The sequence below is a fragment of the Hemiscyllium ocellatum genome, chromosome 39 (assembly GCF_020745735.1).
Source record: "Hemiscyllium ocellatum isolate sHemOce1 chromosome 39, sHemOce1.pat.X.cur, whole genome shotgun sequence".
NCBI classification, from domain to species: domain Eukaryota; kingdom Metazoa; phylum Chordata; class Chondrichthyes; order Orectolobiformes; family Hemiscylliidae; genus Hemiscyllium; species Hemiscyllium ocellatum.
The window spans coordinates 19,662,633-19,676,557 of record NC_083439.1 but is presented as its reverse complement, the minus strand read 5'-3'; the positions used below and the strand labels follow the sequence as shown (position 1 = coordinate 19,676,557).

At 43.3% G+C, this 13,925-nt stretch overlaps 1 protein-coding gene across 2 annotated transcripts in view; it reads right to left on the bottom strand.

Moving 5' to 3' along the window:
* The window catches only part of atp8b4 (ATPase phospholipid transporting 8B4), a 258,094-nt gene that overhangs the window by 99,977 nt on the left and 144,192 nt on the right, over positions 1 to 13,925 (bottom strand). For both annotated transcript variants that reach the window (XM_060853370.1, XM_060853371.1), the window contains exons 8-10: positions 12,480 to 12,552; positions 8,513 to 8,583; positions 1,918 to 2,000 (exon numbers count right to left, since the gene is read on the bottom strand). In XM_060853370.1, coding sequence (XP_060709353.1) covers positions 1,918 to 2,000; positions 8,513 to 8,583; positions 12,480 to 12,552 — 227 coding nt within the window. The remainder of the gene's footprint in view (positions 1 to 1,917; positions 2,001 to 8,512; positions 8,584 to 12,479; positions 12,553 to 13,925) is intronic.

Genomic DNA, 13,925 nt, shown 5'->3' with positions numbered 1-13,925 from the left:
TACTTTTGTAATCCGTATTTGAACTGTGGCCCCCCACCCAGTAAAAGTGCTGAACCCCACCATCTTCACCTGATTCACTACAGACATTCTGTCCAACCTTAGAAACGGGAATGTTCATTGATAATTGCACAATATTAAGTAGCATTCATCTCAGCTCAGATCCTGAAGCAGTCTGTGCCAGCATGCAGCAAGACCTGGACAACTTTCACATCTGGGATGTCGCAAGTTTGTTTTAACTGCCAAGTGATGACCATCTCCAAAGGAGAGAGAACCTGACGTGTTCAAAAGCATTACTATTTGCTGAATTCCCCAGCGTCAATATCCCAGGATATGGCTTCCCAAACTATGGGTCAATCTTCAGGCGAGATTCTGAAGTTGCAAGCTCTGAGACAGCAGGGCTTCCGATGCCACCTCCAACACTTGTAAAATAATACCTTTTCTCCCTGCAAACCCACAGTTACGTAGTTCTCCCTGTCGGGTTATTTAAACTTTCAGGTTTGCAATGGGGTTACGTTGGAAAAAAGATTGGGAAGCTCTGTTCTAGGGATCACTATTGAGTAGAGATTATAAATCAGCCATGTAAATATTGTAGTTACCATGGCTGGTTTACAGGATGGCACGGTGGCTCAGTGGTTAGCACTACTGCCTCACAGCACCAGGGTCCCAGGTTCGATCCCAGCCTTGGGAGTTTGCACACTCCTCCCACAGTCCAAAGATGTGAAGTGGCCATGCTAAATTGCCCCATAGTGTTAGGTGCATTAGTTAGACGGAAATGGATCTGGGTCTGGGTGGGTTACTCTTCGGAGGGTCGGTGTGGACTGGATGGGCTGAAGGGCCTGTTTCCACACTGTAGAGAATCTAATCTAATCAGAACAGGGTGAGATTCTGAAATGAGTGACTGACCTCCTGACTCCCTATGGCCTGGATAGGCTCACTCTCTGCTGAGCCCCAGTCTGGGATGGATGACTGATTCAGTCAGAAGCTCGACAGGCCAAAGCCACCTACTTGAATGGAGCCCCATTCAGCTCTCCCTCAATTAGACACTCACACATTAGACACCAGCACATTTAGACTCACTGTGACTATGGCTGCATTTGTACCATGTGCAGAGTATGCTACAGAAATGTACCCAGCCTTTTTTTGACAACATCTCCAACCTGTTACTTCCACCATCTACAAGGACCAGGGCAGCAAATGCATGGAAACACCAAGATCTGCAAAATCCCCCAAGCCACACACACCATCCAGGCTTGGAATTATAATCCCAGTTTCTTCAGTGTCACTGGATCAAAGTCCTGGACTTCACTACGGGTGTACCTAAACCCCATGCGCTGCAGTGATTCAAGAAGCCAGCTCACTATGGTCTTCTGAAGGGCAACTAGGGATGGGGAATAAATGCTGACCTCGCCAGGGGAATGGCCACCTTTCACAAAAATAACGTTAAAAAATGTAATTGAAAACAAGGAAATTGAAATGAAATGCAAAGCATGAAACTGACAGGATGAATGTAATTTCAGTATCACCTCCCCCGTTCATTTGCAGTGTAATTTCCATGCCTGAAACCTGAAACACACACACACACACACACACACACACAGACAGCAGATTTTGTGTGGGAGCATAATGATGTTGTTGCTGATTTAATGATTTAAGTGCACACTGTTCAAGTGGCAAGTATCAGCATGGAAAAGATTGGTGTATGAACTTGGCGTGTTGCAGCAGACCGTAGAAAACAATGCTGTTCATTTTCTGCAATGAAACTGAATGAATTTGGCGGGGCCATTTCTGATTTCCAATCCACCCTTATTCCCTGGGACTGACTTCATGGAACTCTTCTGGTGTTGGAACCCACTCCCATTTGAATGCCATTCCCTGGTGACTTTACTTAGTGAAACTAGTAGAAGAAATTAAACTCACCGTTAAATTCTGCCAACCTACACATATCTGCACCAAGCTCTGAAGTTATGGGCAGTGCTTGTCGAACTTTCAAGTTGGTTTCTCTGTTAGAAGAAGTCAGAAGAATATAGTGTTGTCATCACACACAAAACATTCACAGGAACACTTACATGGGTTTCAATGTTTTAATAACTCAGGTAAAAATGCTGCAAATAATTCATATTTCTAATAAAGAAAGTGATGTGCACCATATATGTCAAATTCCATCTTATAATTAGTTTCTTCTGAACAATGAAGCAAATTTGTTGCTTTCAAATTAAGCATTTCTAAAGACGCATTACAACTGTGAACACATGGACGTTATTCCTCACCCCGCATGTAGCTGGTGATATTTATAGATACTTTCTAATCAACCAGTTCAGAAGTGTTATTACACACCTCTGAAGCAGGTGGGACTTGAACCCAGGTTTCCTGGCTCAGAGGTAGGGACAATACCACTGTACAACCAGAATTTAGTACAAAACATCTTGTTCTCTGAAGGGTTAGAATTACTATAAGAAAGCTACATTCTACACATCTTACATAATACTGCCCCATAATCTTCATCCTCAATCAATATTTACACAGTAAAAAAATACTTTAAACTGCAATGATCCTGTGGCTCACTCTTGCCCTGAGTCAGAGGTTGTGAGTTCAAGACCCTCGTCAGTGTCTTGGGCACTGAAACCAAGCCTGACACTTCAGTAGAGATTACATTAAACTGAGGATCTCTCTGCCCTTTGTAATGCAGTAAAACAACAACTCATTTTCATATTGTGCCCATGGCATGATGAAACTGTGGAGACAAGCCAGTGGTTATAATTAAAGGAGGGAAGCTGGTGCAGAGTATCTTAGGGCTCAAGGAGATGGCAGAGATAAGGAGGGGTAAGGCCATGGAGGAGTTTACAAAGACAGAGCTGCTTGAATGGGAGTCAATGAGATGAGCAAGTTCAGGAGTGAAAGGTGAAGGGGGCTTGCTGCAGGTTCAGACACAGTCTGAATGTTTGAATGACCTCAAGTTTAGGTAAGATATAACGTGGGAAATAATTGAATCTCGGAGGCAACAAAGACATGAACGAGGGTTGCTCGGTTGAGTTACGACAGGTTTGGAGTTGGTGGTCTAACAGAAGGTGAAAATAGACAGTTGATTATTGGAACGTGAGGACTGAAGTTCACCTTGAGATCAAATGCGACTGTTTTACAAACACTAGACTTCAGAAGATGATTATGTTTGAATTGTCTCCTTTAATTTAAGGTAAAATGGAGTCATGTGGAAAGCAGAATGTGAACTCATCCTAAATCTTTCCAGAGACAAACCTGCATGACCTGCTTGATGTGGAGGCAGAAACTCAAATCAAATTTTATTCCATGTTAGATGTGGATTTTAAAATCTGAAACAAGGTGGTGGTGGCTGGTCCTGCTGCTGCCAAAACTTTCATAACGATATGAAGAGCCAAGAGATTTGTGAAAAGAGGTTCCATAACAGATGCTGCTGTGCCATACAGGAGAACAAAGGGTTTCTTTTTGCATTAACTACCAGAGTGCTGGTGAAGACAATTCCCGATTCAAAGGAACAAATATAATGAAGAGTTCCAGCCACAAAATTACTACAACTAGAATCAGAGTGTGGAAACAGGCTATTTGGCCCACTGAGTTGCACCACCCCCCATAGAGCATCCCACCCAGACCCTGCCTCTGTTCCCTGTAACCCTGTATTTCCCGTGGCTAATCCGTCTAGTCTGTGCATCCCTGGACACTTGAAGGCAATTTAGCATCGCCAATCCAACTAACCTGCACATCTTTTGGAATGTGGGAGGAAACCCATGCAGGCATGGGGTGAACATGCAAATTCCACAGAGGCAGTACCCAAAGCTGGAATCAAACCCAGGCTCCTGGCACTGTGAGGCAACAGTACTATCCACTGAGTCCCGTGCCACCCTTGAAATACATTTGAGAGTTCTTCCAAAAGATTGAATGGAAAATCTTTGTTTAAAAGGTACTGGAGATCACTCCAATGGGACAGTGTAAGAGGTTTCTAATAAAGCTGGGAGGAGTTAGAGACTTTAAACCGAAGACCATACTTCTGCCGAAAGTCCAGCAAAAAGTGTAAATATGACATGAGGATTTTGGTTCTGTTAATTCGAGCAGCACAGTGGCTCAGTGGTTAGCACTCCTGCCTCACAGCACCAGGGTGCCAGGTTCGATTCTAGCCTCGGGCAACACTCTGTGTGTAGAGTTTACACATTCTCCCCGTGGGTTTCATCCGGGTGCTCCGGTTTCCACCCACAGTCCAAAGATGTGCAGGTTAGGTGAATTGGACATGCTAAATTGCCCGTAGTGCTAAGTGCATTGGTCAGAGGGAAATGGGTTGGGGTGGGTTACTCTTTGGAGGTCGGCGTGGACTGGTTGGGCCGAAGGGCCTGTTTCCACACTGTAGGGAATCTAATCTATAGTATAATAGAGAGTACCTGCTTTATTGTTTACTTTGTTCGTTACCTGTTAAGTAATGTCTGGCTATTGTTATTTTGTTTCAGTAAACATTGCAAAATGTGGAATATTGTTATGAAATCCTTTGCTTCATCTTGCTTTTAAATTCATATCACTTCCTAAAGGTTATTGGTCTCCATGGATTGCAACAATGACACGAAGAATTGCAAAGAGACCAGCTTAATATCTCACACTGTTGCCAGGATGAGAGATGGTGTCCGTACCTCAGAAACAGAGTTTGGAATGAGGATCGAAAACAATGACTCTAGACTTCCTAGTATTTAACCCGAGAACATTTTTGCTCATACTGGACTCAATGCTGGACAAGTAGTCTGATAGCAACAATGGAGGTGACAAAAGAGGTGGTAGTGAGAAGGAGCACACTTAACAATTTTGTATTAGAGCAGCTTAATACTCAACTTTCAGCCCTCAAACAACATCCACTAACACTGTGCTGTTTCTGGGAGCCTGCAGTGCACAGCAGTGCACTTATACACTTCAGAGGTAGTTTATTGCCTGAGGACATTAGAGATGCTATATAAATACAGTCTCTGTCATTGTTTCCCTTTTAATGCTCAGATTTGTGACTTGTTTTGACGTTCAAGTGATCTAACTCTCTCTCACCTGTTGAAACAGTGAAAGCAATTTTCAAATGGTGATTGCAACAACTAGTTAGTCACTAGATGGCTCCACTTTACAAGTGCTGGTCTCATGAGCACTTAGACCTAATCATTGTATAACGGACATGATCAGCTCGTACAGTAACCAGCTGGAAACATGGCTTTGCCTTGAAGTACGTGTGGCTTAGTGGTATTATTGCTGAACTATTCATCCACAAACTCAGCGAATGTTCTGCGAACCGTGGGTTTGAATCTTGTCATGCCAAATTGTAAAATCAAAGCAAGAATCTGGAATTGCCAATCTACTGATGACCATGAAACTATTGCTGCCAAAGCCCATCCAGCTCACTAATGTCCTTCAGGGAAGGAAATCTGCCATCTTAGCCTGATCTGACCTACATGTGACTCCAGCAATGTGATTGCCTCTCATCTGCCCTTTGAAATGGCCGAGTAAACTGCTTGGTTCAAGGGCAGCTAGGGATGGGAAACAAATACTGGTTCTGCAGCGATGCCCATGCCCCACGGAACGGATTAAATAAAGGTCAAACAAAACTTTAAAAACGTGTAGCTGATGAAAAGTGACGTGCTAGCAAGGGAAGGAAATATTACAGGAAAACTGGGGCAACCACCACCAAGTGAAAATCCAACCCTGTAACGGCCAATTTGGAGATCAAAGAAACGTTGAAACGAGCAGCAGGAGCAGGCCATTCAGCTCTTTGAGCCTGCTCTGCCATTCAATGTGATCATGGCTGATCATCCGACTCTGTAAGCTGTTCACACTTTCTCTCCATACCATTTCCTTCAGCCTTGCCAACTACATTGATTAGATTCCCGCAAGTGTGGAAATAGGCCCTTTAGCCCAACAAGTCCACACTGACTCCCCCCCCCGAAGAGTAACCCACCCAGACCCATTTCCCTCTGACTAATGCACCTAACACTACGGGCAATTTAGCATGGCCAATTCACCCTAACCTGCACATGTTTGGACTGTGGGAGGAAACCGGAGCCCCACACAGACACGGGGAGAATGTGCAAACTCCACACAGACAGTCTGCCCGAGGCTGGAATCGAACCCGGGACCCTGGTGCTGTGAGGCAGCAGCGCTGACCACTGAGCCACCATGCCGGCCCATCTAACACCTTCTCAAAAACCTGCAATATATTTTGGCCTCAGCAGCTTTTTGTGACAGAGAATTCCACAGTCTGGAATAAAGATTTTTCTGGGGAAAGAAATTTCTCCTCACCACAGTCTCAAATGGCCTACCCTGTATCCTTAGGCTAGGGCCCCTGGTTCTGGACCCTCCAATCATTGGGAACATCTATCCTGAGTCTATCCTGTCTGGAATCTGCCCAGATCTGTACCAGGGATAACATACCATTTAAAGATCATCTGCAAAGATTATTCTACATAGACAGCGGTAAAAACTGCTGGTAATAGTAAGGGTTGAATAAAGGAGGATGTTCAAGGAGTTGAAGATCCTCCTTCAGGTAAGGAGTTTAGCAAGTCATCAAGAAGAAAGTCAGTTCTGAGGAAGAGTCATTGGCCCCAAAATGTTAACTCTGATTTCTCTCCACAGATGCTGCCAGACCTGCTGCGATTTTCCAGCAATTTCTGTTTCTGATTTCTAGCATCTGCAGTTCTTTTGGTTTTTTTATCACGTTAATTCTGCATGGTTTGATGCACTTAAAATGCTCAGGTAGGGTGAAGGAGAGAAGGCATTTTGACATTGGGATGAGTCAGTAGGAGCTGTTACATCAGATACCATGGAGGAAGAATTTTCTGTGCAATCAAATCCCTCTTCAGTTAAAAATCTGATTATTCCTTTTAATGGAGAACAGAAATGAAATATTCAAATACCTTTCTCTCCAGTCTCATTTTATGTCTGGGATATATTTCATACTGTAAAATAAATAGCTCCTCTCCCAGATACTTTCTTTTTGGTCTTGCTCACCTTCCCTTAATTGCAGCACAGAATATTATTATTTATTACAGCAACATTTCTATGTAGGACCCATCCCTCATTGTATATTCTGAGGTCGATATGGTGTGTCAACTTTCCAATTAGATTTGTCTTCTCAGAGATTTTTTTTCAAATCTCAGTGAAGTATGAAACAATGGAAAGGCTTGTCCCTTTTCACAATGGCCTTTCTCAAGAAGTGCATCGCATACGTACCTTTTCTGTAAAGTTATACCTTTAATGCTAAAACTAATCAATGCACCTTAAGATTCCACTAACAGCAATGTGATCACAGCCAGATAATCTGCTGTAGGTGATGATGGTGGAGGGGTACACTTTGGCTAGAACCCTGGGTGTACTTGGTATCATGGTTTGTTTTGTATCCAGATGAAGGAAGCAGTCGGAACCTCAGTTTGAACACCTCACTTGAACAAAACCACCACCGACAGCGCTGTACTGCCTTGGTCTTGCACTAGAGTATTGCTACTCACATCTTCGCATCGGGACTTGAGCTCACATTCTTCTGATTCAGAGCTGTGTGGATTTGCCACTGAGTCATCACCAGTACTGAATTTTAAGTGAACTGTTGCAGTGGACAAATAAGTTTATAGCGAGTGGAGTCAAATAGAAATGCTTTGGGATTTGGGAATAAGAGTACTTCTCAGTGCAAATCTGGAGATCACGTCTTTGACTCTCAGAACCACCATGATTTCCACTCACATCAGTCACCAACAGTGACTGGGGCAGGAAATAGAATGCCAGCTAAAGCAGGCTTTTGGTAAAAACAAATTCTGAACAAACAGGCAGACTATCTCCCACATACATCTCTTGGTCTCATAACCCACTGCAGATCACTAAACATCCATGGCCTAGACATTATCAATTCTCATAGATGGTGGAAAACATACTGGGGCTTGAAATGTGTTATATATGTAGCTTGCCTTGAAGACTATGTGTGAAATTTGTAGACAATGCTGTGACCCTGTCATGCAGATAGTCTGCTGTAGATTTGCAAACTGCACACACAGAAGTCAGTTGGTTGGCACTCACGATTGCTTCATAACTTATAATGTATTTTATTGCTTCAAATAAACTAACACAAAGTTAATCGCTCCCCAATGAGCAATTGATTATTAGACTATTAACTCTGACAAGGTGACAGTGTGAATTTCCTCTGTGCTGGAGGAAGAGTGGAATTGTAGATGCTTTCTTTAAAAAGGGGTTTACAATAGATGCCTCATTAAGGGAATGTTATCATCAGCTTGAGTTTCACATATTGATGGAGAAGGGTTGGGCTCTGGGTGAGGAGAGAACAAACTCACTTTGTTTGTTAAAGTTGTATAAAAACGCAACATTGTAAGCAGTGGAATATCTACCGGTTGCAAGACTGCATTCCAGCTTAGCGATTTCACCAAGCATTAAATTGCTTACCATCTCTACTTAACAGATTCAGTTTCGTTTGCAACTTAAACTGATTTTGCTGGATTGGCCATAGCTCCCCTCAGACACTTACCCATCAAGCTCTGCTGTCTCAACATAACCAAGACCATGTGGTTCGCTACTTGACAGCAGCAACAGATCAGCCTGAAAGATAACGTAACAAGTCAAGGTTAAGAAACTACATGAAGTGAAATCATATTTAATCAAAACACAATGATTGGCATTCTGAACCTGCAACATGGCTTCCACATACATGTAAGAACATAAGAAATAGGAGTTGGAGTAGATTACAAAGTCCCTCCAGTCTTTTTGGCCATTCAATTTGATTGTCATTGATTGTCAGGTCTCAGTTCCACTTTCTTGCCTGCTTCTCAAATCCACTGATTCCCTGAGAAACTGTCTGTCTCAGTCTTAAATACAATGGAGCATGTTGTGGTTCTGCTCGCCGAGCTGGAAGTTTTTGCTGCAAACGTTTCGTTCCCTGGCTAGGGAACATCATCAGTGCGGTGGGAGCCTCGTGTGAAGCGCTGCTTTGATGTTTCTTCCGGTATTTATATTGATTTGTTCTTGCCGCTTCCGGGTGTCAGTTTCAGCTGCAGTGATTTGTATCTGGGGTCCAGGTCGATGTGTCTGTTGATGGATGTTCTTGCCGTTTCCGGGTGTCAGTTTCAGCTGTAGTGGTTTGTATATGGTGTCCAGGTCAATGTGTCTATTGATGGAGTTTGGGGATGAATGCCATGCTTCTAGGAATTCTCTGGCTGTTCTCTGTCTGGCTTGTCCTATGATAGTGGTGTTTTCCCAGTCAAATTCATGTTGCTGGTTGTCTGAGTGTATGGCTACTAGAGATAGCTGGTCGTGTCGTTTTGTGGCTAGCTGATGTTCGTGGATGCGGATTGTTAGCTGTCTTCCTGTTTGTCCTATATCCACGCTCAGACAACAACTCACTAGAACAAAGGACCCAATACCCAGCATGAGCCAAACTAACGTAGTTTACAAAATACCATGCAAGGACTGCACAAAACACTATATAGGACAAACAGGAAGACAGCTAACAATCCACATCCACAAACATCAGCTAGCCACAAAACGACACGACCAGCTATCTCTAGTAACCATACACTCAGACAACCAGCAACATGAATTTGACTGGGAAAACACCACTATCATAGGACAAGCCAGACAGAGAACAGCCAGAGAATTCCTAGAAGCATGGCATTCATCCCCAAACTCCATCAACAGACACATTGACCTGGACACCATATACAAACCACTACAGCTGAAACTGACACCCGGAAACGGCAAGAACATCCATCAACAGACACATCGACCTGGACCCCAGATACAAATCACTGCAGCTGAAACTGACACCCGGAAGCGGCAAGAACAAACCAATATAAATACCGGAAGAAACATCAAAGCAGCGCTTCACATGAGGCTCCCACCGCACTGATGATGTTCCCTAGCCAGGGAACGAAACGTTTGCAGCAAAAACTTCCAGCTCGGCGAGCAGAACCACAACAACGGATACCCGAGCTACAAATCTTCAATCAGATTTTAAACAATGGAGCATCCACAACACTGCAACGATTTGCAGCACTCCTCAATGAGGGAAATTCTCAGCTCAGTCCTAAAAGATTAGACCCTTAGCCTGAGTCTGTGTCCTGAATTTCAGAATTCCCCAGCCAGGGGAAAGCTACCTCAGTGGCTACCGTACCAGGCTCCTGGAGAATCTTGTGACTTCAGCGCGATTACTTCTCATTCCTCTGCACTCCAGAAACAGCATCAGTCAAAATTACACAGCCCTTCATTACAGGACAACCTTCCCATCCCACAACCAATTTGGGGAACTTTCAAATCACTGCCTCCAATACAAGTTTTACCTCTCTGGCATAAGGAGGCTGAAAGTGGCACAGTTTCCAGGTATGGGGTCACCAAAATTACGTTAATTTTTCATTCGGAAAAATGGGCAGCAAATTCCTCAAGCTAAGTGACAAAAGTGAAGAGAATGTTGCAGCAATTGCTGGAGGACTTCTCTAAAATTTGAAGGAATAATCATAAGGTTTCCTCATCAAGTATGGGAACGCGAGATACTGGCTGACCAGTATTAAACCATGGAAGGAATTTATGGATTAAACTCACCCTCAGAATTTGGAGAGGGTGAGATGCAGGGGAGAAGTAGGGGCCGGACTTGAACATGGGACAAAGACAGGACAAACTTGTAGTGGTTCTGTTCGCCGAGCTGGAAGTTTTGGTTGCAAACGTTTCATCCCCTGGCTAGGAGACATCATCAGTGCTCTGGAGCCTCCTGCGAAGCGCTCCGAGTTTGAACAGGACAAACTTATTTTTTAAAAAATTGTCAGTAATCCAGGAATTACAGAATCGAACAAGGTTAATCAACAGAAATGACCTTTCCCCATTCAATTCACTGATGGCATAGTACAACAATAGTTTAAGATCCAACGTACTTTTTCCTTCAAATCGTGCTCCTTTTTTGATTTAATGAGCAGTACTGTATTTTATTGCAAAAATGCTGTGTGGGGAAGTTAGGTCTATTTCTGGGAAATGCATAGAAGCGTGGCGTTTGACAGGAGTGTAGAGAAAGTTTTAGTTTTTTTTAGTGTATGGATGTGAAGTTGCAGATTATGGAGGTGATAATGGGTTAGTGGGCATTGTGTGGGACGGGGGGGGGGGGGGGAAGGGGAGGAGCTTTGAAAAAAGGGAGCTGAAAAGTTACAGGATTGACAGAGAGGCTGAAAGCAATCAATGTCATCAGAGGGCAGTATGGGCAGGAGGACACCAATCTGGAATCTCTACATAAGCGGTTACATTATTCAGTACATTTCACTTTACTATATTGAGGAGACTGGCAAGTCAGTTAGTGTTGTATACCAGGACTAGGAACCAGAGGGGCTGCTGGGACAGTGTGTCACACACGATTCATCAAATAGACGAAAGGAGTTTTGCTAAACATAGAAAATATTCACACAACAGAGAAGTGAGAGAGAAAGCAAGAAATATAGCCATGAATTGTGTAAACACATTTTGTTGTGTGATGGTGAATTTAGTAATCAATTGTTTCTGAATGTCAGGATATTTTCCAACATATTACAGCTCTCCATGTGAAAATGGACCTCTGTTTAAAGGGGTCCATCCCCTTTGGATTTGATGCCTATTTATGGAAATGGGCTATTCCCAGAGTTTAGTTGATATTTGATCAGGAATTTAGAAAGTTTGAATGCAGTTTTAGTTTACAGCTTAGAAATTTAAAAAAGCTTCCCATCAGCAATAAAGCATGGCAACTGCACGCATAAATATAGCCTGCATGCCTAACTCTCAGCAGTCAACCTTCTGGGGACAGCGTCAGTGCACAATACAGAGTTGAATTCTATAAGGAGGTACACACTGTTTTAATACTACAAAATAATTTGTTCTGAAATAATTACATTTCACTTTAAAGTGACTTTGATCAAACACTATTCAAAATCACCATCCCATTTTGTAATGACCAAGTAACAGAAGGAGCTGAATCCCAGTTTAGATTAGACTAGATTCCCTACAGTGTGGAAACAGGCCCTTCAGCCCAATGAGTCCACACCGTCCCAGACCCATTCGCCTACATTTACCCCTGACTGAAGCACCTAACACTATGGGCAATTTAGCATGGTCAGTTCACCTGAACTGCACATCTTTAGACTGTGGGAGGAAACCGGAGCACCCACGCAGACAGTTGCCCGAGGTGGGAATCGAACCCGGATCCCTGGCGCTATGAGGCAGCAGTGCTAACCACTGAACCACCGTGCCGCCCAATTCATGTATGGTCATGGCTTTTACAGACTGCAAGAAGAGTTGACACTTTTAAAAATATATATAGTATATATAATTGGGGCACAGCTTCTATTACAAAGAGACTGAGGCTGTTCAAGGAGAACACACAATGCCACATTCATAGTTTAGGTAGGGATAGGAAATAAATACAGTCAGGCAGATTACCTCAATCCAGAGGACAAATGCATAAGTAATTAAGATTTTAACAAACTTACAGCCACAAATTGATTGTTTTCCAATTTGATTACGTCTCCTACCCGGACATTCATCCATTTCTCATTCTGTAGCCTGGTTAAAAACATGCAGAACATGTTACAATTGTCCCCCAAACATCTTGTCGCTTCTGTAGATTACACATACTGCAGAGAACATACCAATCATTAAAAAGCCTTGCTTCTTTCCACGTGTCTATGCATCGAATGTGTTCTCCTGACTTTATGGCCATGAGAGTGCAATAGTTGGGAACTGGGAAACTAACTTTTTCTATTTCTTGTAACCAGCTTCAACAAAGAACCTTCACAAGTTGGTAATTTCATTTGTATATCCTCCTGTACTGCCTTATATTGTAAAGAGAACCATTGGGTGTCCTAGTGGCATCTTCTTTGTGTAAAGATTTGTGTTCAAAGTGAGTTTCCATGCCAGAAAATGGAAATCCTGTAATTTTAGGAAGCCAGGGCAGCATTCTCCACACCCCACATTCAGACTCAAACGGATGTTAGAAGCCCACATACTGAGTAGCCACTCGCCATCTAAAAGCAAGCTCATCATCCACTCAAGGGCAGTGGGTGGCTGATGAAGCCAGTGAGAGGGTTTCCAGTTTAAAAGAAACGTCAGGCTGCAATGTGAGCTAAGTAAGGGAGATGAAGCTTCAACGTGGTGGGGCCTTCTCTCCAATGACTCTTTATCCAAAGCTTTTTTTTACAGAATTAGAAACCCTAGTATGGAAACAGGCCTTTTGGCCCAACATGTCCACATTGACCCGCCGAAGAGTAACCCAGCCAGACTCATTCCCTTACTCTATTATCCTATATTTACCTCTGACTAATGCACCTAACCTGCACATCCCTGAACACGATGGGCGATTTAGCATGGCCAATTCACCTGACCTGGACATCTTTGGATTGTGGGAGGAAACCCACGCAGACACACGGAGAACATGCAAACTCCACACAGTTGCCCAAGGCTGGATTCGAACCCGGGTCCCTGGCGCTGTGAGGCAACAGTGGCTTTTGTAGTCTGGTGACCATGGTAGAGGAGTGCTTCTGTATGGGGCACTGTCAGTTACTGAAGGACCCAGAATGCAAGAGGAGACAGCTTGGAAAATCGCTGCTGAACATATTAAACTAGCAGAAGGTTCCTTACAAATGGGCAGCTACCTGTATTACGGAACTGTGGTCATGACCCCCTAAAATCTAACCAGTGTCAGGTTGATCCACTATTTATCCAGTCTAGGTCTTAAAGGTGCCAGGAGGTGAATCACTTTAGTGTTATGAGAGTATAATCATAGATTCCTGGAACTAAAACAACAATATCTCAAACTCATCCCCATTAAACAATAATTTTAATGATTACAGTGATATGTTGACTCCATAATTTTCCTGGAAGGTCTACTGCACTTATTGGAATCTTTATGCTCATAAGCCCTGTCAAAGAAGCAGCAG